This window comes from Anoplopoma fimbria, chromosome 22 (genome assembly GCF_027596085.1).
Source record: "Anoplopoma fimbria isolate UVic2021 breed Golden Eagle Sablefish chromosome 22, Afim_UVic_2022, whole genome shotgun sequence".
Classification (NCBI taxonomy): Eukaryota; Metazoa; Chordata; class Actinopteri; order Perciformes; family Anoplopomatidae; genus Anoplopoma; species Anoplopoma fimbria.
In genome coordinates, this window is record NC_072470.1 from 11,399,962 (window position 1) to 11,427,483 (window position 27,522).

General features: G+C 40.9%; 1 protein-coding gene across 1 annotated transcript in view; it reads left to right on the forward strand.

Moving 5' to 3' along the window:
• Positions 1 to 27,522, forward strand: part of LOC129111837 (interleukin-1 receptor accessory protein-like 1) — a 197,884-nt gene that overhangs the window by 95,719 nt on the left and 74,643 nt on the right. The window contains exon 5 of the mRNA XM_054623964.1: positions 20,955 to 21,029. Coding sequence (XP_054479939.1) covers positions 20,955 to 21,029 — 75 coding nt within the window. The remainder of the gene's footprint in view (positions 1 to 20,954; positions 21,030 to 27,522) is intronic.

Here is a 27,522-nt window from a genome sequence, read left to right on the forward strand (position 1 = left end):
TGCTTGAAATCAAGGATTCAATTTTCAATTCAATTCAGTTTATTTTGTATAGCCCAGAATCACAAATTACAAATTTGCCTCAGAGGGCTTTACAATCTGTGCACATGCGACATCCTCTGTCCTTCCCTCACATCGGCACAGGAAAAACTCCCCTAAAAAAACCCTTAAACAGGGAGAAAAAAGGAAGAAACCTATGGGAGAACGACAGAGGAGGGATCCTTCTCCCAGGATGGACAGAATGCAATAGATGTCATGTGTACAGAATGAGCAGCATAACAGTTCTTAGATACAACACATTCAATGTATATGACATAAATGATTCATATAATAAGACTACTTATAATAACAGCAGCAATTATTACAGTAGAATTATAGCCATGAAAATAGGGATAGTAATGTGACTAATAATAATAATCGAAGTAGCAGTGGGTGTCAGTCGGCTCACAGCAGGAGGCACGACTACGGTCCAGGTACCACAACGATTCATGGAAACCTGCAGAACGAGAAAGCAAAAGGGCTTCAGGGTGGAAGTAAAACTAAAATGCTTAATGGTACAGGTAATAGTAATAGTAATGTGACTAGTAATAATAATAATGGTGGTAGCAGTCGGTGTCAGCAGGGCCGTAGCAGGATGCACATCCACGGTCCAGGTACAGCCACGATTTATAGAAGCCTGCGAAGCGAGAAAGCACAAAGACTCCAGGGTAGAAGCAAGTCAATAAGCGTAATAGTACAGGCAATAATAATAGTAATGTGACTAATAATGATAGTGGTAGTAGTAGTGGGTGTCAGCAGGGCCTCAGTAGGTGGCACGATGACAGTCCAAATATAACTCCGATTCCTGGGAACCTGCGAGGCGAGAAAGCACAAGAACTCCGGGGAAGAAGCAAAATCAGTAATGTGCATAAATAGGAGATTAATACATAAAGAAGGAGGGAGAGAAGAGGAGAGAGGAGCTCAGCGGATCAATAGCTTACAGGCCCTAATTACTAGCAGTGGGCCGTTTTTTGACATAATCCTCATGATTTGACAGGTACATTGATGCTTTTGATGAATATTGCTTTCTTAGATAGCCAAGACTGAACTACAGTAGACCTCAGTCCTTCACCACATCAACGCTGAGCTTGTCTTTTTATTCTTCTTTTCTTTACACTTCAGGTAAAAACAAATTTGCATGCAAATAAATCATAGACAGTTGCTTCATTTTCTAATCATCAACTCATTCCTCCTTGAAATGATTCAGAAAGACATTCAGTGTTATTCCATCTGATTTAGGATCCCTAAACCGACTGTCACCTCTGCAGCGGGCTGCTGTCACACACCTTGTCAAATAGCTATCAATTAGCAAACTGTGCTTACAAATGCTCCTCTGACACCCCTGCACATTTGGGATTGCTAATTAAGATGACGTGTTACATAATTAATGCCTTTGCTCCGCTAATTAGCGCTCACTTAGTGCTCACTTAGTGCCTTAGCTTTGGAGATGTGAAAATCTGTGCAAAATGTGATTCCACACCACGGCAGCGTGGAGAAAGTGATCAAAGTAGGAGATGTGGAAAACCAAGTCTTTATCTCTCTAAGATTTTCCAGAAAACTGGAATTTATAAACACATCTGTATTATTCTGGATAGTTTTACTATTATGCTGTGTTTAAGTGTCTGCACTTCTGTTGTTGGGTTAGTTTCGAGAGACTTGGCAGTTCTCAAGGCCAAAAGTACATGCGTCTAAAGCCTTGACGATATGGTCTTCCTCTTCTCCTACCACTCCTATCTCTGACAGTTTGTAGAAATTCCCCATCAAGGACACTTGAGCCACATGTCAATCCACTGATTCCGCCTGAGAGATAAGAAGGTGGGGAGGGACGGCGGATGGGACTCTTGCATAATTTATAGGGAGCAAAAATCAATTTTGTGGCATAAATTAGTCTGTAGTTAATTAGTTGCAGATTGGTCTTTTACAAAAGGTGCATTCTAAATCACTTCAGGGAGAGACTCACTACACCGAGGCGAGACTGCATTGTTCAGCCGGTGATAAATTCACATGTTAGGATGCAAAATTAGGATTTGGAACATGACCAAAATGTTTCCAGAAGACGATATGGTCCCTTAGAATAGAAAGAAGAAGAAAAAAAATATTATTGTTATTTTTAGTCCCTCTACTGGTAAGGCAGGGAACTTATGGTGGAAAATGGAAGCTGGTGTTAGTGAAGTCAAGTAAATCCTCTTGCTCCCTACACATTCCACCCTCGCTCCGTCACACGCTGACACACACGCTTCCAACTGCACACACACAGACACGCCACCACACAAACCACCCTCAGTCGGGGAGATTGCTTACCAGCGCATAGTTCAGTGGCGATGCCCAGTTGGGCCTTGATGTAATGGAAATTGATTGCACTGCTCCCAGGCTACACTGTCATGACAAGTTATTTTAATGGCACTAAAGCGGGCTTATGTTGAAGTTTAAAGAAGGGGGAGGGGAGGCAGTACAGTGACTCTGGGCCTATTTACAGCAATGCAATGCTTTTTATTTATTTATGAGACAGCACAATGTTTCTTCAGAAAAAAAAAAGAAATGAAGACTGCGAGTTTGCGATGAGAAATTGAGAAGAAAATGATGGGGGTCGGTGGGTGATGGGGGTGATAGTTCAGAGCCATTTTCCTGCCATCTCGAGAGTTACCACCTCAGGAGAGGATATAGTGGTTGAAGTGAGCCACAAAAGTTATAATTAAAGAATGATTTGTGCTTCTCTGTGAACATTTAGGTGTCAGTTCTATGATGGTACAGTATAGCACATACAAGCTGTATACTGTATATGCCCATTTATCCAAAGCAGTAACCTGTCAAGAAGGGAGGCAGGGAATTTTCAGCCGAAATGAAATCTGTTGTTTATTGGCCGCACACAGGTAATGATTTAAACATAAGAGCTGTGACACACGGAATTTTCCAAGTTCGCTTTGTGCCTCTTTTTTTCCCCGCCCTATCTCGAAAAAAAACTAGTTGTGTATTCCACGTGTGAGGTCATTTCCTCTCAACACGTTGCATTCAGGTAACTCGTAATGGAGGTCCTCTGTGACTTGCTGGCATATGCATTAGTTTTATTGGAGTTGACTTGGCTGTTCTTTGCCACGGGCAAACTTCTGCAGAAGTTGTTTACTCTCAGTCTGCCATCCTGTTTTTTGGTCTGTTTTTTTCCCACATTTTTCTCTTCCCACTCTGCTTAGTTGCTATATAATAAACAACATGATTTATATTACGTGCAATAGACATACAGGACTTAGCGACGAGTACTTAAGGGCCTCATAACACAATCAGCTCCTAATTTATTTTAAAGTTTAATGGCATTTCAGATTGCAATTGTAATAAATTACGATTGCTCATGCATGACCACTTCAAGTAATGTGTTTCCCTCACGTTTTGTCCACAGGCCAATTAAGGCTCACTGTGTGACAGTCCGGCCAAATCAAAAGGTCCCTGCACTTCCTGACAGCTAAAGCAGCCAATTAAAAACTTGCGCCGGGGCTGAAACAGCCGTCACCGCTCACCATGAGTGATCATTACCACATGTGGGTTGGATGCGATCCGCGGGCTGCGTATTGATTGCAATGGTGAAAACTGATCTCACGGTTTTACCCGAAATAATGAGTCCATTATGATTAACGTTGATGGAGGTATCAAGTCAGGGTTTTGAGCAGAGTCGCCAACGTGCGCACGCGCACACCCACCGGGCCTGATTTCCCATACCGGTGTCACTGTGTGCAGCGGTAAGCCTCATCACACGGGTCAGCAGAGCCAAGACCTCACTCACATGCTGCTTGATCATCTGAACAAGTCCGGAAATTAACTTTGATGTGGAATGTCTGTGGGCGAGCGGCTCAGGTCCACGAGGGGGGAAAGAGGTGGCTGGTCAGCTGCGTCTGTGGGCGAAATGTGTTTGCCACATGCAGAGATATGAAAGAGAGCACGAGAGAGGAGGAGTGTGTGTGAGAGAGCGATAGAGAGAGAAGCCACCCCCACATACTCAATGAGGAGTCACTGGTCTACTTCAAATATGCTTAATTCATACTCACATGCAGTTGTGGGCTTATAGAAGTGGATTTAATACATCTCAGCTCTCTCTGTGACAGATCTGGAGCATGTCTAAATTATATTATAATTGCATTGAACTATCTTTTACGATATGTGCAGGGGCAGACCTATCATTAGCAGGATGCGCCCCCCCCCCCCCATGTGGCATTACAAAGTGCTTTTGTGTTCTAGCTCACCAAGGCCTCTACTGGACTCTCTGGGTTTTACTCTCCTTCAAACACGAGCAAGCGTACGCCCTCTGAAAACAGTATAAGCGTATCCGGTGAATTAGGACGTTCCCCCCCGAATACATGAGAACCTCGCAGTATACGAGGCGGCCCACATCTCTGCTCAATATCCTTTTTCACTTCAGCGAACAGCGATTTGCCCACTGACTGCCAATCTCCGTTGATCAAGTCGTCTCTTCAAGAACAACCTCGGTGCCCGTCATGTCCCTGCCTCATTGCCGAGACTCCGGCCTTGTCTTTGGATGACAAAGATGACAACATCTCATCAGTCTCCTGTACATCAGCCTCCCGCGTAAGCCCACCTCCGACATTGCTTTATCGTTAGTTCCCGCTTGTGATGGCCCCCCTGCTTCCCCCAAAGTCGGTAAGCCACGTTTTTTTTACGGTCAGACCCGCCCAACCCAAGCATCCCCGTGATGTCGCCCTACCAGATATCAGGTAGTCCGACAAGATTCGCGGTTGCAGGTCTGGTGGATTTTCTTGTGAGGGGTCGCAGAGAGACATCTCATCCTGGTGTGCCCCATCTTTTTGACCCATTTTGGATCTCAACATACTAAATCAATGTATTGCCTACAAGACCTTCCATATGCTGATAGTTAACAGTGCAACAAGCTGCCATCAGGCTATTCCCTGACTTCCTGTGGCAGATGTGTGGACAGGGTGGTGCCGCCGATACATGACTGTGGGCTGAGGACTATTTATTTATCTTGATGACCTCATCGTCATGGTCAAGTCCAGCGAATGGTCTATGTGTCATATGGCCAAATTGATCATACACCTAATCAAGTTGAAGTTTGTGATAAACTGGGTGAAGAGCAGCCCTCTACCCCTAACAAGTGGACAATTTGGGGATTGTGCTGGATGCATGCAGGCTGCGGACCACTTGGGCAGGGTGTGACAGTGACGGTGTTGGCTGTCATGCCGGCTCTGGGGTTCATGCCGCCCACCAGGTTGTGCCACTGGGGCTGCTGCCCATGCTAGGCCTGCAGAAGTGTTTTGCAGTTAGATTTTTTGGTTTTCTTTTGTCCCCCAACATGAAAACAGAGAACATGTGAGTAGTAATTGGGCTGCAGGGGTTGCATAATTCTAAACGAAAACATGTTTGCTATACATTCCTTGTATGCTTTTCCCTTTGAGGCCATGTATGGCCAGGGAAATACAGAAAAATATATATAGTTATATGCTTACTTTCCTGCTGTTACCGACATATATGGTTTTATCTATCTTGTAGCTACTTTGTGGCATTTATTCCTTTTTTTTGTTTGTTTTGACAACTGCGTTTAAAATAATTCCAAATTGGAGACCCCAGGGCCAGCAGGTCTTCTTTTAATGAGTGTCTGTTACTCTATAATGAAGACTGGAACAATAGCATCTCACTGGACTGATGTTATATACATTCAAACATTCTGATATAGTTTTCATCAACCATCCACCTTACTTTCATAGAATTAACCCACAGTCTGTACGTGAAACTAATCAGACTGGCACACTCCACTATGATACAGAAAATCTGTTATTCCATAAGCTGTCAGTAAATCACCTCCTCTGTTCCTTTGAAAAAAAATCTTTGCTTAGACTTTCTGATTCAAATATAGGAATGTGACCCTTTACTTTGATCATGAGTCAAATCACTAATTACATTTTTTTGTGTCCTTTGTTAAGTCTGTAAGTTCAACAAAGCGATCAAAGAATTAATTTATCAGACATTTAAACTCAGACAAAAATCGCATTATCCTGCGCTTTTTTTAGCATACAATTATTGTGACCTGAATGCAATTTGATGAGAGACCTTATTTTGGAGCGTATTTTGGAGCGTATTTTCAAGCGTTAAGGACAATGTGTTTTGTCAACTTCTTTGTCATCCCTTTTAAGGATTTTTTTTTTTTAAATCTTAGAACTAAATGGAACAGAAAATGGAATAAATGTAGGGTGTGGAAATTCTCCAATCTTCCGGTGCTCTGACTGCATGCCTCAGTAAAATATCACGGCGCTGGGAACAAAAAATATCAGAAATGTCATGCTTGTAATGAGATGCACTCTATTTTTGCCGAACCCATGTCTCAGTTTTCCAGAGGCTTAGATCTTGCATAAATGTCTCTCCCTCTAACCTTCATCTATGTATAGCACATCTCCCCTGAATGACTGTAGTGGATTTAAAAGGTGAGATCAATAAAGGTTCACAGCTTTCACCTGGATCATTCTAGTTCATGGAAAGAACACGCTGCCCGAACATTGTGCACACTCAGTGGTTTTACACTGCCAGCTTAAATTAGGGTATTTCCATGTCTTTGTCACACAGCTCTGAATTTCTCATCGAGCGTTTGAACAATGCAAAAGTCGGAAACAAAGAAAGGGGTGTTGAGTCGATAAAATGCATCTGAATCCAGCACCTCCCAGCTGAGCGACAGTACAGTTTGGGCCCTGCAGCTCCCTTGGGGACCACGGATTCAGGGGGGGTTTGCATGAACCAGCGATGTAGGGCACCACAGTGGTGAAGCTACCCCGGCTGGCACCCGGCACCGACCACTGACCTGTTTAAACAGCTGGAATGCTTGGCACTGCCTGCCTCCGGAGATTTGCAGGGCCACTGGCAAAAGGGTTGAGAGGAAGGAAGAGGGGGTGGGGGAGGAGAGAAGGACGGGGGACGGGAGGCATGGTGGCGGTGTTAGGAGGAGGGATTCATAGCTAGGCAATAGGGGGCCACTGTGCAGAAATGGCACCAAGCAGGAATTAAACAGGCCGCTGGCAACAAGCTGAGGAGGAGGAGGAGGAGGTTGGAATAGAGTTCAAGTCAAACAGACACAGTTTTTAAAAGGGGGCCGGCCAGTTCGGTGGGTCACTTTGGTTTTGCAATGAATGGGTGACCTGGACAAATAATAAATAGAATGTCGAGAAGCCTCTATGCCAACTGTTTTGTTTGTCATTAATTTAAAAAAAAAAATAGTGTTTTGGAGGGTTCTAGGCAGTGCGTTAGGGGCGTGGGAGGTGACTGACTCACTCAAGGGAGCACTTCTCAGCTAGCGGCAGGGGTTTGACCAAAACTAAGCAGTCGCTGGCAGGAGGTTGAGAGGGACAAGTGGGATTGAGTTACTACAACTATGCTGCTGTAGTAGAGGCACTTCAGGTACAGGTCCAGAACAGATCCATCTTAAAACAACACCAAAGTGACATGCAAGGGACCCAAGGACAGCAGTAACAAAGTAGTATATAAAGTAATATAACCCCAATAGGATTTGGTAATATTTCTTCATGCACTATGTCCAGTTACACTGTATTTAGTGTTTATGGTTTTCATTTCTTTGGTCATCCAAAGCACATACATAATGTCCATAGTATAGTAATGTATAACTTTCGAATGAAAAGTATCTAGTTAAGTGTAATATTTTGCATTCTGAAAGTAACTTGCCCAACACTGTTGTACACTGGCAATGACAGACTGACGGCATAAACTAGCTGTTATCTCAGGGGCGTAGCTTCTCCTTGTGATGTCACTAGATCACAATCATATGCCTGCTTGGTCACAGTGTCATTTCCAGCTTGCGATGATGATGATGATGATGCAAGAGGATGTTAATGACAGCCCAGGTTCAAATGTTGGTCCTCAGCTGAGGGCTATATGGAAGGTCAGATATGTGTGTGTGTGTGAGTGTGATAAGAAAGGTCGAACTAGTGTGAAGGTACAAGGCTGAGAGAACAGTGAGAGACAGTGAGAGAGGTGCTATCGGCTCCACTATCACGACACAGATCACAATGATTCAGGTGAGTTTAAGAGTTATTCTGCCCAAGGATGTTAGCATTTTATCATCAGAAGGTCTCTTTGCAGCATTTGAAGTTAAATTCAGCTTCACAATTATTTCCATTACTTAGAAATTGAATAATGAAGGTGATATCATACCAGTCACTGTACAATAGCTGCTTAGGAACCAGCAGTTTTCAATTGATCATCAGAAGATGATGTCAGGCCACCTCTGAGATAAAGAGATGCATACTCACTGTTTGCTTGGCCAAGGATTTATTTATTTTCTTTGCTTATGTAACATCCATTTGAGAGCTTTTTATTATTAAAGACGGTCATATCCTTGTTTATGGAAGAGCTTAAGCCCACTGGTTTAATCATATTTCTTTCCAGAGGTATGTTGACAGCCGCTTTGATGAATAATGCAGAGGGCTTGTGCTATGCTCAATGCAGATTCCAAAGGACGTTTGAGCACGGGGTCAAGCGCCATTGGCTAAAATAATTTCAGGCACCAGCAATCTGACCAGGCAGTGGTTCAAATCAAATGCCAATATTTGACCAACCCAGTTTGTTTGACTGAAACGTTGGGAGGGAAACATGTTTGTGCATCCCCAAAAGTGTAGTATGGCTTTCATACAGTGGTCACTAACACAAGGTGTGGATAGATGGCTGCAATCAAGCTCTTAGGCCCTCACATGTTTTTCCTCCATTTAAGATTTAAGCCACCAGAGTTAGACTGTCACATTCCAGTGGGGGACAATACCAACACAGACCTAATATCTCCTTAATTGAGATTTACGAATAATTCTGGTCAATTTAGGCTCGGGTATGTATGTTATTATAGGAACTGCACTTGAATGCACTTCCTATATTAGATTTGGCATTCAGGGTTGCAGCTTGGCCCACACAATACAGTGGTTGTAGCCTCCACCATTTATTCCATGTTATTCATTTAGGGTTGGTTTTTTTTCTGCAGATGCAGTTTGTCCATGTGTGACAGTGTGTTTGTTGAGTTTGAATCAATTTTGCTTTTTAAAGCTCATAACACTGGTGTCCACCAGACAAGCAAATGCATTCTGATAATTGGCAGTCAGGTTGATATAAGTGGCTTTTTTTTTTCACGTTATTTACCGACCCTCTTGTATGTGTCCAGTGTGACATATATAAATGATATATACAGGCTGTGCATGCACTGTATAGCATGTAAAGATTGAAATGTCTACAAGACTTGGCATTGCAGCAGATACGCCAGGCTTAATGATAACAATTAACACAGTCGCCTTTGATGGATCACCTTGCTGGTTGAATCTAATTTGTGGTTAGTATAACGATAGCATGTACTCTCTGCCCATGACTAATTTAACATGTGTATAAATGGATACATTCTTGTTGGCAATTAATTGTTCTCTCAGTTGTTTTCTTTTCTCATACAGTAATGACTCTTTGTCTTGTGTTTCTCTTGATAACCAAGTTTTATTTAAATTATTTAAAAATAATAATGTTTATCTTCCTCCTCATCTGTTTTGTGCTTTTAATTGTTACAAACAGCAAACAGATATAGGATACTGCATGGAATGCTTATTGTTCATGACATCAATATTTAAATTAGATTAACATTAATTATGCATGGTATTGACATCATGGCCAGTGTTGGCCATGCTACTTGGAGAGTGAAGAGAGCTAAGCTACCAGTTACTCTACATTATGTGAAGCTTCACTACACTGAAGAAATACACCTGAGAAATGTAGCAAGATAAGCTACAGCGACATGACAATGAAGTTAAATTACATTTAAGCTTTTCGCAGTGAACGACTTTATTCTAAGTCAATGCTATCAATATCATATTTATACATTGCAATGTATACATAACTAGTATAATTATATATATATATACATATCATTTTTATAATTATATATATTTATAGTTGTAATACCTATAATGTATATAATTATTCAACTATCAATGCAAACTTAATATAAAAGCCTTATCTCTAACAAACACTTCATTCTAACATCGATGTTTAATCATGCACCGTATTAAAATAGCTATATGAACCTGCTTTGCACCACTGTACAATGTATTACACTGTAGCATATTAATATGATTAAGCATACTTACTTCCATCACTGGCAATAGCATCAAAGTACCAAGGGCGGTATTTTGTACAAATACTGTTTGAAGTCCCAAATTCTCAGATTTATTCTGTTGTGATTTCTAACAGCATCACCCAGCATCACTTTGACTGGCTGGGAGTATATGACATATTCAGATGATAAAAATCATCCAGTTAAGCATTTATATATTTGGAATATAGCCTTTTATGCTTCAAACTGGTCTGAAAAACCGACAGGGAGTTTTAAAATGGACTTCTGCCTATCTAGTACCTGCCTTCAAAGTTTGAATGTGCGATTACGACCATTAGAACTTTACTGAAACACCGACCCTCTAAACAATCTCTATGAGAGGACTATAAGGATCGGTGTTATATTGTCTGTGTAATGTGAACCTCCTGCAGCACCGGGTAAATAAAAAAGTAGTCCTCACTGTGGATGAGATCTGCAAGATGTGTGATCTGCCGAGCTAAACAGTGATATTACAATTCGTCCTTGGGAAGCGTGCTGTGGCACACAAAAATATTTTTTTTTCAGCTGGAGGAAGCAACTTGTAAAATCTTAATTAAAAGATTGTATCAGACAAGGCGTTGCTTATGGAAATAGGGAAATAATGGACTTAAAAGACACATTTTTACAGACGGAGCAGAGAAATAATTCAGTCTGCTGGGGTAGCTGGAATGAGAAAAAAGTTATTTGCCGCAGGGAGAGAATTGGCATTTTTTAATATCCACAGCAATGAACTCTCAATATAGTTACTGTGAAGCTGCAGAGTGTCATTTGGCACAAGATCCTTCATTTTCAAAATTTTCCTGTGCCGTTTGTCTCTTTATAGTCCTCATTATGGCAAAAACAAAGTGTAATTAACGCAATCATGATTAATTATAGCACAAAGCCTTGATATATGCATCTGCCTAATTGCAACTTTCGTTCACTTTCTTTCAAATTCAAAGTAAGCAAAACTTGTCACATTAGCAATGTGTTTCTTCTCTCCTTCTCTGGCGTGTTCCTGTCCAAGTCTATTTTTTGCCATTTTGTTTCTACAACTTTTTTTTCAAAACATTAAAAAAAAAAAAAAAAAAAAATCCAGCTAAACAGCCCTTTGCTCTAAAACTCCCACACATGTTACTCCTACCATCCCCTCAACATCAGCCAAGTCCACATATAGAACTGGAGACGGCCATTTTGGGAGGATAACACGGGCGAAGCAGGAAGTGTAGCACTGCCAAAGGCAACCTGCCAAGCTGATTCCCACAGCGATATATACATAGTAATACCCCTATTGATTGCTCTGAATAAATTTATTGAGGGGAACCGGAAAGCAGGCTGGGGGAAAAAATGGGGGAATTTATGACAGCCAGCACTCAAGATTAATTCACTTTTTAATTACAGGGAAGTACATAGGTATTGCCTGTCGAGTAGTTAAATTTAAAGCTAAGACAAATGGCAAGCAATGCTTGCTGAGAACGCAGTATATGGAAGAATGTGTATGAATCAATAGTACATTTTTCCTCAACTCTGCCTCATGGAAAATGCCAGCATCCGTATTAGATTCTCAAGCATATTCACGCGCAATGGAAATTGGAGCTAGATCTGCTCGGTTGGTGTTGTTTAACTCCATTTTCTCTTTCTTTGCCTTGTATGAATTTGTTCTACAAACTTTCAAGCTGACTATTCTTTACAGCAACCCCTTCATGAATTTTCTGTTACATCATTTCCATTCTGTCTTTTTTTGAATTAACTTGGTTTTCTGTTGTTTTCATGCTGCAGGACTTTAATTCCCCCTGCAGAGGAGAACACTTCCCAGAATGTTAATGTGTTGTTTAGGCAGTTCAAAAGCAGAAACCTGCACATTAACACAGTTTAGTGCTTCTGAGCCTGGTACCATCATCTTCTGAGTCTATTTGCACACCAGAGACACTCTAAAGAGCTATTAGGGTGTTTAAAAGGGACAGATAGTGACGATGGGGGAATCAGGAAAAGGAATAGATTCTTCTTTTTTTTTGAGTAGGGAAACCGTGACAATGTGGTCATAATCATGTTTGTCACTTTAAGGTAAAAATAGATTTTTCAGTGGATCGTGTGTGTAATCTGGTCTGCGGCACTCACTCTAACTTCCATCAGCAGAATCCCATATATTTCATGTGAAAATGTTGGATTTCATCTAGAGAACATGAATCATCCAGAAAGTTTGATATCCTGCACGCAGAGTTCAGCATCACACCTGCTGCCTTGTCATCATTCATGAAGGCCAGCTGGCATTTAAGCCTCAGCCAAAAGTCCTATGTCTGACCCTGTAAAGGACAACACTCAGCAAGGTGTCATGTAATCATATGGGATTTATGACCCCTGCAATGACCTGTGTCAAACGAGCATCGCTTTTTTTTTCAAACTAGTGACGCTCAACAGTGGCATGTGTGGAGAAAGCACATGCAACTGTTGCTATGCAACAAGTCATGTGCCACCTCATGCAAAAATAGAAACAAGCTTTCAGCTCTATCGGGTCAAAAACGTCTTTGTATTTTTATCAACGAGCTATTATCTTCCTGGGACCAGCCAATTTTAGAGTCATAAAAAGGCCATCCAATTTGTGGGCAAATGGTTCAAATAGGTATCGTTGCATACTTAAGAAATCGCAAGCTGGAAAACAATTTCTAAATGTCCTTTCGGAACTGTAATTTATTTTAAACCAGTTTTTTGATTCCATACATTTCTCTTGCTATCTCGTGCTTTTCTATCACGGAAACTATCATTCCTGAACCTGTAAGACAAAGTCAACCCAAGACTAATGACTGCAGCTTATTTAGTATCTAAACCTTAACTCAGCTTACTTTGAGATAGAAGGCTAACGGGTATGACAGGATGTCATTCAGCAACGTGTTAACCCAGCTCGCTCTCTTTCTTCAACCTCCATCACAAAGCGTATTTCACGCCCAAGCAATGACCCAAACTCACAACACACACAGGCACACACAGGCACACACAGGCACACCTTCATGTTGGTTAAGACGCACCGAACACTATCTTCACGTTTCTCATATACATTTTTTTTTCTTTTCGTCGCTTCCTTAGCTCACTCTCCCACTCCATCCGCCGCAAAAACCCTTTTCATACAGCACCTTGAGCTTTCTTGCAGCTCCACTTCTTTTCCTCCACCATCTCCTTCCTCTCTGACTCATCCTCAACTCCTCCCCTCAGGGATATTTTAGGCCATGCAGCTTGAAACATATCACCATCCCTCCCACTACCCACCCCTCCTTATCGTCGAGTGAATAACACATTTCTGAGGCGGATGGCCACCGCTGAGGAAAAAGGTGAGTAATGAGTGCAGGCCTCTCTAATTAACAAGCGGCTTTTTCTTAGCCACGCGTGGTTAGCCGCGCATGGTCCACGTGTGGACAGTTTTTTTTTCAGTGCAAATGTTTACAGTGGCGCAAGGTTCACGGAGTATGCATCAGATTCAAACAGACGTCTCATTACAGCGCGATGCATTGTGAGTAATTATGTGGAGTGACTTTCTTTTTTCAAAGCCATTCACTTGAGAGTGAAGTCGCTCCAGCTATTCCCAATGCCTGCGGTTATATGATTTATGTGATTTCCCCTGAATGTATTGTCCCATCCTTTGAGCCCTCTTATATTCAATTGTTTTGATGGATATTCTAAAACAACACCTTTTTCAATAAGGAAATATACCCTTATTATGTTCTGTTCAGGGTTTCTATATTGTTTTTTTTCGCCACACGTTTCCTCGGAGAGTATTGCGTTGTCATTTCTTTAGGGCTCATTTTCTTTCCAATAGTATATTTCCCAGCGCTTTCAAAGATCACCATTTCAGCTCGGGGAGTCTAGCTCATTTTTAACAAGCAGCATCCTCTTGCAGATAAAAGATTTATGTATTGCATCTCAGAAATATCCATCATAACAAGTGGCTGCAACTCAACAAAGAACACAAAGGCTCGGTTACATTTCCACTATATATTAGAATGGGCGAGACAGAATTTGATCTACATAGTATGACTGTTGGTGCCAGACACGGAACTTTCAGCATCTCTGAAACGGCTGCTGTGCTTAAGGTGTTTTCAGTCGCCACAGTTCATAGAAGCAGTTAGCAGCAGTCCTTTAGGTGAAATCATGGATCGTGGTCAGAAGGTCTTGGCCAGACGTGAAGATACTACAGAGCAGAAGGACAATTCAGCACTGAGGTAGATAGAAAGTTTCCAATCCTGTCAGCTAAGAACAAGAAATTGAGGTCATAGTGGATACACTATCGCAAAAAGTGGACAATATCGTCTGGCAGACTTTGCTGCAACGTATGTGGCTGGCGTAAAAAAAAGCGTGAATCCATGGAAGCATCATGCCTCATGGTGGGAATTTAACAGTGTGGAAAAGCTAGATGCCTCAATGTCAACTAAACATCCTTTGAAAGCTACAATTGACTCATAATATTGCTCACCGTGTTCGTGGCCATAGTAAATGGATACTTCCAGCAGTATAACTGGCCGTGTCAAAAAAGCACTCATCATCTCAGGATGGCTCCAGGAACATGACAGTGGATTCAATTTACTCCAATAACCTTTGCAGTCTACAGATGTAAAGCCAGCAGAGCTTTGGCGGGATGTAGACCAGGGGTTTTGAGGACGAGGTGGAATGGCAGGAGATGAGCAACAAATCCAGATACTTTTTGTTCCAAAGCTTGTGACACATCTCTATAAGTCTGTACATTTCAGAGAGGTTTTGTCCTCATGGTGTCTTCCCATGCAGAGTGTACATAACTGGCTAATGTAACTATTTGTAATCTCATGAAATGTTTAAAGGAAATCGGGGACGTTTCTCAATCTAAGGATATTCAGGGCTTAGCCAAGACCTCTGTAGGGGTCCGGGGGATCCTTTTTTTTTTTTTTTTTTTTAAAGCTCTATATTGATGCTTTTTTTAATGCACTCTAGCAACTTATTAACATTTAAAGTCCAAATCTTTATCATTTAAAAAATGAAGGGTGTAAAACAAAAACTATTGTTGACTTCCCAGATTGATTATGAATTGTGCTGATAAAAAAATATGTGTACTTGTTAGCAATATGTATTGAATTAAGTAGAATCTGAAAACTTTGCTTTCACATTCATTGACTAGAGTTGGAAAAACATTCATTACATGTGCTTATGTTAACATTGGTGGAATGTAACTTAGTGCATATACTCAATCAATGTACTCAAGTACATTGTTACTTGTACTTAAGTATTTCCATTGTATGCTAGTTTACACTTCTACTGAACTAAACTAATATACTTACATGTTGAGCCTATTAATGCCTCTTCTCATGTGAGCAATTTATTTCTGTCCCACCTGCAATGCTGCTTTCACAGCAATGGAAATGATTTCCTCAATAGAAACCTCAAATTGCTAAATGATAGAGCTTGTGAAGAAATGAAATCCAGGTCTCTAAAACAGTGTGTCCTTTATAGCTCCCTGTTTCCCCCTTGTAGTAGTTAAACCTTCCTTCATCACAGAGATCATCAGAGAATGCCCTCATCCCGACTTTTCTCCATTTCACCCGTTTGCCTCAGGCAGCTTCTTCGAGGGGGCAACAGCCGCAAGGTCCTCCCTCTAAAATAACAGTTATTTTGCCAGAACTATTAACATCCAACTCCCACACAGCACCATCACAGGCAACAGCAGCATTGTTGTTTTCACCGATTTGTATATCTGACTGGTCTGCACATGTTGTGCGTGAAATCTGTTTGCTGAAGGTAAATTGCACCGTTTCTGTCTTGAGGTAATGAAAGCAATTTTCCAACAACTGAGGTCACATTAAGAATTTACAATGGCATTTTTCCAGTCTATTGACCTGTATATTTAGCCATGAAAGAGAACAGTGCACAATAAAACCCTGTAAGTACTTGAAGACAGCCTCTCAAAAATACAGCACAGTAAGTACAGAATGTAGTAATAATAATAATAACTTCTGGCATTTAATTCCGCCAATTGACTCGTTGTTCCCCTACAGTGTTCCATAGTCATTTCACCTCATGTTGATCATCAAGATGATTTTAATTATTTACCAGCACAGACTTGACAAAGGGACATATTGAATTCAGTTTGCTGGTTCGTGGTCCATTTCTCCTCTCTGCCCTGAGGAAGCCAGTCACTTTTTCAAAACTTTAAGAGTTCCTGACAGCGGCTGACAAATATCTTTTCCTGCCCAGTTCTCCAGAGATCCCCTCGGCTGTAGTCTAGTTGGAGGAAATTCATGCTAACTTTATCAACACAATAATATCTCAGGTCTCAGCTGGGTTGGTTTGCACAAGTTAGGTCAGCTTTTGTTGACAACTTAATTAAATCATTTATGCTCCTTGATATAGGCTTTTTTTTATAAAACCCCTCTCTTTGTTTTGATTGTCACATTCAAATGAAGTCCTCAAAAGAAGTGTTTGGAACATTCCCAATTTATTCAGCTGCAGTTTTGTCTTTATCTTGTTGTGATTTTGGACAATAGATACAAAAATCAAAACAGCATTTGACAACATTATTATCTGAATGTCAAAGCCTTCTCTTCTCTTCAGGAAGCTTTTGTCCAAACTGCTGTTTTAATTCATGCTCTACTTTGTGTTCAGTGCTTATTACTGCTATTCATCACCGGCTTCTTATGAGCGAATTACAAAATGTTACCATGAAAAATGCTAAATTATTTTTTACCACAGTAGTATTTTATTAGTCTGTTAATGTATCAAGTCACTGATCAGGACGAACGTTCAAGAAGGAAAATCTTCAGGCAGATTTTCCATCAGTCTGATTGTGTTTTCTGATCTGAAGAAAACTGAATCAGAAACACGATAGGAGTCAAAGATCATCTATTTTTTTTCTTTTGCATGTGATTGACTAACAAAGTTTGCCTCTCGAGTTGCTCCAAAACTGCTTTCATATATTTTCTCCCGTGGAACTCACACTCTCCAATAACGATCCTAAGCTCACAAACACACACAGACTGACACACACACACACACACTACTCTTCTTAATCTATGTCTGCTGAAGTGGTCTTTAATGAGGTGTGAACAGAGGACCACAACCCTCTCCCTCCCTCCTTTTTCATCTTCCCGCTCTCGCTCACCCCTGAGAGCGACAGAAACCGACAGACAGAGTGACAAAGACATACAGCGACAGACAAATAGGGGAGGTAGGGAAGGCGATGGGAGAGTTAATGGGAGAGAACAAGGTCTTTTTTTTTTCCTATTTCATTACTCCATCCCCCCATCCATCATCATGTGATCACAACGAGAGCAGATCACAGGGCCTGTGAGGGACACTTTAAAGATTTTCTCCCCAGCTGATACCGACGTCAGGCTTCTCCATGTGTGCAGGAATGTGTGTGTGTGTATGTAATGTGCTCATGCTGTTTGTGTGTAGTGAAGCAGGTCAGGCTGGTTGTGTTGCTCACCCTTCGGCGAAAAAAGCCTGCCCACTCCCTTTTATAAAAATCCCACCACAGAATTATGGTTTTGTAGTTGAAGACCAGCCAGCTTCACTAATGCATCTCAAATTTGTGTGTCTGTGTCTATTTGCGTGCCTTCCAGCACGGTGGGATCCCACCGACAAACAGCATATCAGCAGCGTGCCCTTGATTTGGATGAGTTAACCAGCCTTCTCCTACTTTTTTGTACCTTTTAGTTAGAAAATGTGGCACGACCCTGATTGCCTTCCAGGATTGGGATTTCACCTTAAACCAGCTCAGTGCAACCCGCATACCAAAACGAGACTTCACAGTTAGATGAGAGAGAAACTATATATATATATACATATATATTCTAGATACCTGGTCGGGCATAACTTAAACAAAATAAATCTAAATAATCCACTTTGTCAGTTTAAATTTCAAAGTAGTGAGCAGCATGTTACGTCCTTTTAATTTAGAGTCAACAGATTATTCCTGTTCGTCAGGTGACATTTTGGAGTTGTTACAGTCAAAAACATAAACCAAGGCCTCTGATTCAAAGTGGAATAATGGCTCCCTATGATCGTAAAAGAAACTCCCATCTGTACTGGTCCACTTCTCCACACTGGGTGTGGAGATCCTGATGACTACCATGCAAGGATATATTTTATATTTTACAGCAGAATGTATGCTACTTTATGATAGGATTTGTTATCATTTAAAGATAAAATTAGGGGTGCGCCAGTAGGTCCAACAAAGGTGAAAATGCAATTTTCAAAAGTCCCCCAAAAAGGATCATTTGGATAAATTACTCTAGGAACAGACATTGCAAAAAAAAATCCTCTCCTACAGTACTACAATATAATGGACAAAATGTGTCCTACGATTTTTGTTCTGTAGGTAAATATAATTTGTTTTTACCTCTAGGTGCTACTGGAGGCAGCAGCTAGGAGTGCTTCACTATAATGCATAACTCATGGCCTATAAATCAGGTCGTTAAAATGTCCGGTTGACATAAATTTGACAGAAGTGCAGTTGCACATATTGTTGGATCTTAGTTGGATTTTGGTAATTATCACAATTATTCTATTACCATTGCATTTTTTCTATGTTCTTCTAGTTTTATCATTAATGCAAATATATCATGTTTGATTTTCAAACTCACTAACCGTATAAGCAATGAGCTGTGGCTCCATGTTTGATGTGTGCATCCCCAGCTGAGCCTCTTTTCATGTTACTATAAATACATGCAGCCACATCCCTGCTCGTGCACCATTTTTCTATTCCTTCAAATTCAGCATTGTCTTGTATAAGACAAACCATCAGAGGTTTTTATTCCTTTTCAAGTCATAACGAAACAAAATAATCCAAGCATATTTCATCAAGAAAAAAGGTAATTAAGGTAATGAGATTTCTTTACACAGCACTGAAATACGGCAGGCACAGGGAAAGGCATAATTTGCTATGATTCTTTTATTAAAATTGTAATTAATGAGCTCACACAGGCATTTTTGCCCCTGCTTTCAGCCCACTCAAAATTAACAAATTGCATGATCCTTTATTTAAGACCACGTTATAGTTTTATATATCAATTGATGATAGAAGTGTAGTTTATTAGCAGGAGTTGGTGGACACCACTGAAGGAATGTTTTATATTTCGCTGGAATTAGTGCAGAGTGCCCGTTTGAAATACAAATAACATCCAAACAAATTATGAGATTGTACCAAGAGAAGGAAACTTTAACAAAATATCCACACAAATATCAAACCTCTTTATGGTCCCTTGTTTTTCTAGTGACCATATCAATGGCGTTTGGTATTTAGAGTTGATTGCTCATCAGACGTGTGTGCACAAAAAATCTGTAGACAGCAGTAGTGTTAGTTGCTTTTAACCATGGCTTTGATGAACCTAAATTGCCTTAACTTTGACCATAGTTGGTGGCCGACCCAATGTGTCTTTTTTTGGAAGGCAATGACATATTTTGTCATTTAGTGTGGAGGAATTGTACAAGTATAAATCTGTATGTTCTTCTTAAAACACCCCTCATGTACACAAGGGTTGGTGTAAAATGTTTATATTCCTTGAAAAACTGTGATTTAGGCCAAAATAGGTTAAATAAAATGGTTGACTTTTTAAATGTATTTAACTAGCCTTGTCCATAAAGAATCTCACCTACAGAATCCAACTCAAAAGCGCATTTAAAGGGGTCTGGTAGTTGCATCATAAAACTCTCAGCTGCAATGTATTGCTCAAACCAAAAAGAAGAGAAAAACTGAATACATGAATGTGAGAATCTGAATAACTGCATTTTAAATCTGCAGCTGTTGGCATGATAACTAGCCGGAAGGCTTAATATCAACACATAACTGTAGCTTGCACTCTCTGCTGTGTTGAGTTACATCACCAGAGATCTGGAGTATGGAGGAACAGGTTCACCGTGAACTTTGAAAACCTCCCTCCATTCTGTAGCTCCTCTCTGTTTTTCCCAGGTTGAGCTCAGCAATCACTGCTGCAGTCAAACCTCAAGTCATTTGTACTGAAACAAGCCTCGTCCCTCCGAGTATTTCCCAGCGTGCACGGATAGAAAAACTCTCTGATGCCACTTTGAAGACTAGAACCAATTAGGGAATCATTATAATGAGGAGCCTCTAAGTGCACGTCTTTTGTTACTCAGCAGCTGTCTAATTGGAGTTGGTGTATTTTCTAATATGTTCTATTGGGGCTGTTCTAATATAACTGTGGCACACTTTTGGATCAGCAACATGGCTGACTTTTGACAATATATACCACAGTGCTTGACAGTTTGCTTTAATGCTTTTTTTTAATGAAAGGAAGTATTCGTGGTATACCAAGAAGCCTACACATCCCAGTCATATCATGTGTACACAGCTGAAAATACTGGATCTCCTGCAGCATCTCTTAACCTTCCCATGCCCACTGCAGCTGTGAAGGATTTTTACTTTAGGGCATATGTTCTGTAGATTCAGAAATGGTTGAGTAGTTACACAGCTGCTTTATATACAGTGCGGTTTGTATAGCAGTCCATGTCAAAGCCATATCATCTCTCACACACTCGTTTTTACTAGGATTGAATAGCATTAGTATTGAAGCAGCTGCTTCTTTGAAAGCCTGTGCATTGATGTTTAAAGCTTTGAATGGGTAATTCTGAGTCATAGTAATTCATCCAGTGTTTTTTTTCTCCCGTCCACTCTTTAAATATTATATTTCCTTTTATTTGTTCCCATTTTAATGCAGCCTTTATTGTGGTCCTTAATGAATAAATCATACTCCCACTGTCCATGGGGGAGAAAGATGTTGAATTTAATGTGCTCTTCTTTTTCTCTCCGTTTGTCTTCTCACAGCTCCCCTGACTGACAAGCCGCCAAAAATCCTTTTCCCGTCGGAGAGCCAAATGAGCGTCATAGAGATGGCAATAGGTAAGGAGATGTGTTTTATTCCCCACACCGATGGCTTATTTGCTGTCTGTTGAAGGAACCTTTGCTGTCAAACTATGTGACGAAGCCAATTCCCTTAAAGTAGAAGACCTGTTCTACTTAACTATGGCTTTGTTAGGAACAATATCTTCATGTTTATCATACTTTAGCAAGAGTCCTCCCTGTTTTCTGATCTGCTCCCATTTCCTTTTGTTGTTGATGCCGTTTGCCGCTAATGCAATCTCAAAAAATCCTCTTTGTTTACCTGTTGTGCTGATAGAATTAGTGCAAATGATCCTGATATGATCATATTCATGTCATACTCAGCCCTTTGTTTCTCCTCCTTTCTCTTTTTGAAAGAAATACTGTTTTTAAGCACTAATTAGTTGAACATGCCTCTACTTTGTGGATTTTTTTCTCACAGTTAAGCAGCTCATCAACACTTCCGGCACAAATGTTTCATATAAAGACTTGCAAGTTAAGTTGAACAATATCTCCCTTCCTAGCAGGTCTTTAAGGTGAACTATCTGCAGGAAAGGTCAAGTTCCACTGAGAGTAGCTCGAAGCCCAACAACAAATTAGAAGCAAAGTAGAAGTGTTGGTGAAAAATATAGTTTTGTTATAAAAGGAGACTCAGCAGGCTGGTAAGCATAACTCCTTTGTTTCATTAATGGAATTATTGCTGTAAAAATATAGATTATATCCAAATTTACCATTTACCTGTTTTTGTTTGACCAAACCATTGACACTAGCTGCTAGCAGTTTAATGTGTGGTGTAATTGAACTGCATTGATCTCCAACACTTTCCTATAAGTTAAATGTGTTTTTTCGCACTTGCACAGAATCCTATCTGAAGTGTTGAAGTAGCAGAAGTGTTCAGTACAAGATTTTCAGTTAGGTCTGTTCTCTGTGCTCTTTTGTGAATGGACCTTGAGTTTCCTCTTGATGGAAGAAAAACACAAGATGAGTCATTGGACACATTTGTGTAGGAGAGAGAAAGCAAATTCAGAGGCTTTGAAAGCCATGTCCGCCACCTTTTCTCCTCCTATCCGTTCGAGTGCCTCTTCATTGTAATTACACTGATTGCCTCTATCTCGGTTATCTTTCTGCATTATGGATGCTGCTGGTGTTTGTTCAGCTGTAATGAGTCAGTAATGAATCGAAGTGCTACTGTACTTCTGAGAAATCATACACAATCTCCCCTTGCACTACCTTCAACATCGTGATGTTAGCATTACTTCAAATTATTGCCTCCAATTCTGCATCATGTGGGTAACTCAGAACAGTAGTCCTCTGTTTGCCTTACCAGCTTTTGATGCACTCGGGCTCATGGGAAAATTCCCGCTTTGTGCCTGATTGGACGAGAGCTCAGCTGTTGGTGGAAGGGAAAATGGGTCATGATGGAGGCTTCCTTTGAAGTCGATTTGTCATGGGCGATGAACACAACTGGATCGCAGAGGTAAAAGGTGGCAATCAGAAAAAACAGGCGCAAATCATTGTAGCTTTAAATTGATGATGGATACAAGCCTCTCTGGCTTTTTTCATCAGGCAATATTGGTCCAAATACAAAAAACATGCTGCTCTTCTTGTTTTGGGGTAACTGTACTTATTACTGTATTTTTTATTCTCTGTCAGCATTTTTCAGCTTCTTTTCAGCTCTCCAGACCTTCATCCCCTAAATGTATCAGCTTGGACTTTCCTCTTGATTTTGATTTTCCAGTGGATGGGGATAAGTAGAAACAGTTTTTTTATGCTCCTCCTTCACCTCAGCACCCATTGATATTCTACACAGAGTCAGCACCTCTGTGTACATAATATATGAACACCTATTTGATCCTCTGCCTGTACAAGCCCCTATCGCTTCCTCTCAGTGTTGGGCTAGCATGCTCCCGTCATCTACAGAGAGAGCCCAGTCGAACGCAGTGTGGCAGTTTTGGTGGAATTTTAATATTCATACTCCCATGAAATATAGAAGCATAAATGGCTACGGCTGACAGTTAATTAGGCAGGTGAGAGGGAGAGAGAGAGAAAGGCGAACGTGGAGAGCCACTTTTTTTGGCTCTTGTTATGGAACTCAAGGGATGAACAGCGAGATCTGTAAATGGCGGGCCCCAATTAATCAGCACACATCATCCTTGGCCCACTCCCTATTTTGTCTCCTAATGGATGTGATTCCTCAGTTATAATTGATTCAAATGCTTGATTAAAACATGTTGTATAAATGCTCTTCTCAGCCCCTCGGTGGCTGTGCCTTTCCACTCCTTTCTCTGCGGGACAGATGCCTCACATTTTTGGTCTGTAATTCGGTCTGACGGTTCAATGCGCGCTGCTTTCACTCTGTCTTGTGCAGATGTGGAATAATTGTCTGCAGTCGAGCCAAGCACAGTAACTGCAGTGCAAGTCTGTTTCCAGAGTGCTAATGTGTACACTTTTTTTAAACACTTTGACAACGGGGTGATTTATTTCCTTAATGCATGAACATGTTTGTGCCACCTTCTATGTTCTTGAACACAACCCAAACGGGGATTCAACCTCCAGACACAAAGTAGCTTCTTTAGCCTTTGTTCTGCTGCCAGGTTTGATTTGTTTTAGGGCTGTTTTCTATGCAGGGCTGAGGTGTCACTTGCTGCCTCGCTTCTCTACCTATCCTGACATTTTATTTTGGGCTAGATTGAATTTACGACCATTGTGGCACTCCGTTTGAGATGTTCATACTGGGAATATCCAGCAAGTTCCCCTGTGATCTTGATTGGCTGTTAAAACTTCAAGCTCTTTCAACTGCCTCCTTCCTCAAGATATCACACTTCATCCCCTGACACTTGACATTACGACACCGCAGCAAGTTTTCTGAAATTGCATCGGAGAGAAAACAAGGTGATGGTGTCTGAGCCTCCTTGCTAAATCCCCCCGAAATACATTTTTAAGCTTTCACTTTAATGCTTTGAGAAGCCCTGCATCTTTCTGTCATACTGTTACGCATCATCAATCTGTAGTATTCAATGCATCGCAAGAGTAGTTTTGTGTTTGAGTAATTGAATTGATTCTTTTGATGTATTCACTTTCCCCCAAACTGTCTTGTTTTCTTGTTCTTTTGTGCCTCAGTTAGTTATTTGCTTTGTTTCCCACAATGCTTTTTTGGATCCTTTGGGTAATTGATGTCATTTTGTTGTTTTCAGTCAAAGACGGGACAAATTACCCATCATATCTTAAAATAATGTATTTGCTGTATGACCATATTTTGTGAAAAACAGCCTACAATGATGCTTTCCTCTATGATTGACTCCAAAACTAAATGTCTATTGTTGTTTGCTTTAGGATTATCAAATTAGTTTTGGTGCAATCTTTGCACCAATACTCTAAACTTGAGCATCCAGCAAATACTTGCAGCCAGGATATTAAATCCAGAATCCAAATCTTCCCAGAAAAGTTTGGGAAGTTATAGCAACATAATAATGTTCAGCAATCAAATATATATAAGTGTAAAGTTAGTCCATATACTTTTGGCCATGCAGTGTACCATCATTCCACTCTGGGATTATGAGAACAAAATTATTGGTAACATTACAAATAAACTAGTAATGATTTTGATGTCATCTTAGTAGCAGTAGAAGATCCAGCGTATTAATTTCAAACCGCTACCGAGTAATACAAAAGGCATCCTTTTAATAACATAGCATGAATATCTATATTGCTTCCTCTCAGGAAGGCTCATTGTGGAGATCTCTTTGTTCTAAGCAGCCTCTCCATAACAATCTGACAATCTGCACTCCTCTCAGAGGTTGAGCTTCCTCATTTGTTGGTTGGTGAATAATAACAGTGTAAACTGGAAATTGGTCTTCCGTCACCCATCAGAAGCAGCTGCACTGTTTAATGATACAGTATGAACTGAGGATACCTCAGTACAAAACCATCATTATCCTGAATTGACTCGGAGTCAGCAGCCACATCAATTTTGAATGTGCAGTCCTTTGGTAACAAGGAGGTTAGCACATCAATGTACTGTTATTCTGGAGTAGGTCAGGTTGCTATGAGACTCCCATATCCTCTTAGCTGACATCGAAACTTTCACATTAAGACTTGCCGAATTCAGATCCCTCAGTAAGGAAGTTTGCACTTGTGCGTTTTTTTCCATCCTCTGCAGAAACAGAGCACCATTAGGAACAAATGATGAACTGCACTTAGACAGCAGACAGACTGTCACCTTTCACCACACTGTTGGAATGCAGTTGAAACTCATTCCAACAGATGGTCTTGAGAAGTTTAACCTTTATGTGACTTTATCAATCTATGAATGTCGATCATCCCATTATCCTAGAGCAGATTTCTTCCTGTAGCTGTATGGATTTGATCTTCTCACGGTGTGAAGTTTGGGTTCTTGTCGCATCGATTCAGGAGCCATTTTCAATATCTAACGATTGATATTGATTTGCTGGGTGTCCTGCTGACAATCTGCTCTGGGAAAAAGACCCACCAAGCATCAGACAGGTAGACATGTGTGATAGATCATGTTCAAGGTAAAGGACGTAGACTTCAAAGGGTCAGGGAGACGTGATTATCACATGAGGGTTTATTGATTTTGTTGTTTTTCTCACTTGTAAACTACTAACATAAAGATCATGTATTGTCTTCACTTGACACCTGCCCACCTTTTGTATTTTTTGTATTAAGCAGGGCAAGTTTATTTATATAGCACATTTCATACAGGCAATTTTATGTGCTTTACAAAATGCATTGAATACAATAAATGTTTGAAAAGCACCAGACAGGAGAGGTGGAGAACCCCAGGGTTTCAGTCAAGTGTCTGTCTGTAGGACAGTGATTAGAAATATTAGACTTAATTAACATAATGCTACAATAAAGATTACTTTGAAATGAAAACCTAAAACATTTGAGCCTAAAACCCACTCAACTTGGCTTGGATGTGTGAAGAATGTTTCTAAATGAGGCTGCTTGTATTTGTGTTCACTTTAACCCCAAAAGCAAACCTGGAACCACACTCGAGTGTGAAAACCACTCACCAGCCTTAATGGCACGGTTACAGACGGTACACACTGATATTTTCCAACTCGAGTTTTCATTTAAAAGCATCTTAAAAGCATCACTCGTTGCCACGCAGCAGCTCGGAGTTATATTCGGTACATCCTCTAGCTATCACTGGAGTAGTCTAGTGCTTTTCAGCTGGGAGGTTCTCATCAAACCATGAGACACATTTTAGTTCCACAAAGAAAAAGAGAGAGCTGCACACAACACCTATCCCCAATATCACACACACACACACACACACACACACACACACACACACACACACACAAACACACACCAGCGATCCCTCTAAATGTCACTGGCTCTGCAGAACGCTCCATCGACGCCAAAGGTTCAGAGGCCCTAGGATCAATATTACATCATTTCTCTCAATTAGGGCATATTTATTCCCCTCAAGTTATTGTACATCTACGAGTGATCCTATCTGTATTCCTGGCGAGTCTCCAGACGAGTTGAGGCCCTGCCGGGAGGGGGGGAGACGGCGTGATATAAAGACGAGGAGAGAGGCGGAAAGAGAATGAGAGAGAAATTAAGGTAGGGGGGAGTTTGGGCAAAGAGTCGGAGCAAGGGAGAAAGAATGAGCGAGATCATTTAAGATTCACAGAGGGGATGAAATATGATGGTGTCTTTCCTTGAGTTATTACAGATGAAAGTGGATACAAGACAGCACACTGTCCCAAATGGTTAATATGCCCTGCAGCGTGCAGGCATAAATCGTGACTGTCATACTATAGGCGGGGGTTGCTGGTGCTGATTGGAGGGGATTCTTGGCAAAGGAAACGCTCCCATTAGAGTTTTACATAAGTGCGGTAATGAGGGCGAACGTCTGTGCAAGCGTTTCAGGAGACCCCGATTGGCCGCCTGGACCGAAGGAGGCTAAGAGGAGGAAATTCACCGACGCGCGACCGCAGGGCTAACATCGCGCTCACATTTTGGATGGCGATTGATCTCTAAAGTCAAGCTATCGCCCCACATTGAACATTCCCCCCGCTTTGCTTCCTGTCAGCGGCTCCCACCTGCAGCCTTGTCTCTGCGAAGAGTAAGAGGAAAAATGGCTGAAGGCATTTGCTCTCCTTAGCAGAAAAATAGCATCAAGCACTTGCCAAGTATTAAGATATACTGCCTCCTATCTGTGCCAACCATGCTTCCCGTCTCTGGGTAGACCTATTAATCATGAATTGGTCTTTGGCATGTAGTTTAAAGAAAAGTCTGGTTTTGCTGTTGTCTATTTTTGTATTTAAGGGCTAAAGAGTTCCTGCTTTGCACCTGCATGTTTCACTCGGGAAGGTCAGAAGACTTCTGCCGATGTCAGTGTCCTTTAGCAGATCAATACATTATATAACGGTTTGAGGAGGACTACCAACCTACTGCAACTTGGTAAACACTAGGACGTGGTTTTTGCCTATTTTGACGAGATTAATCAGACTAACCAGCTGATTTGTGTTGTGTTATC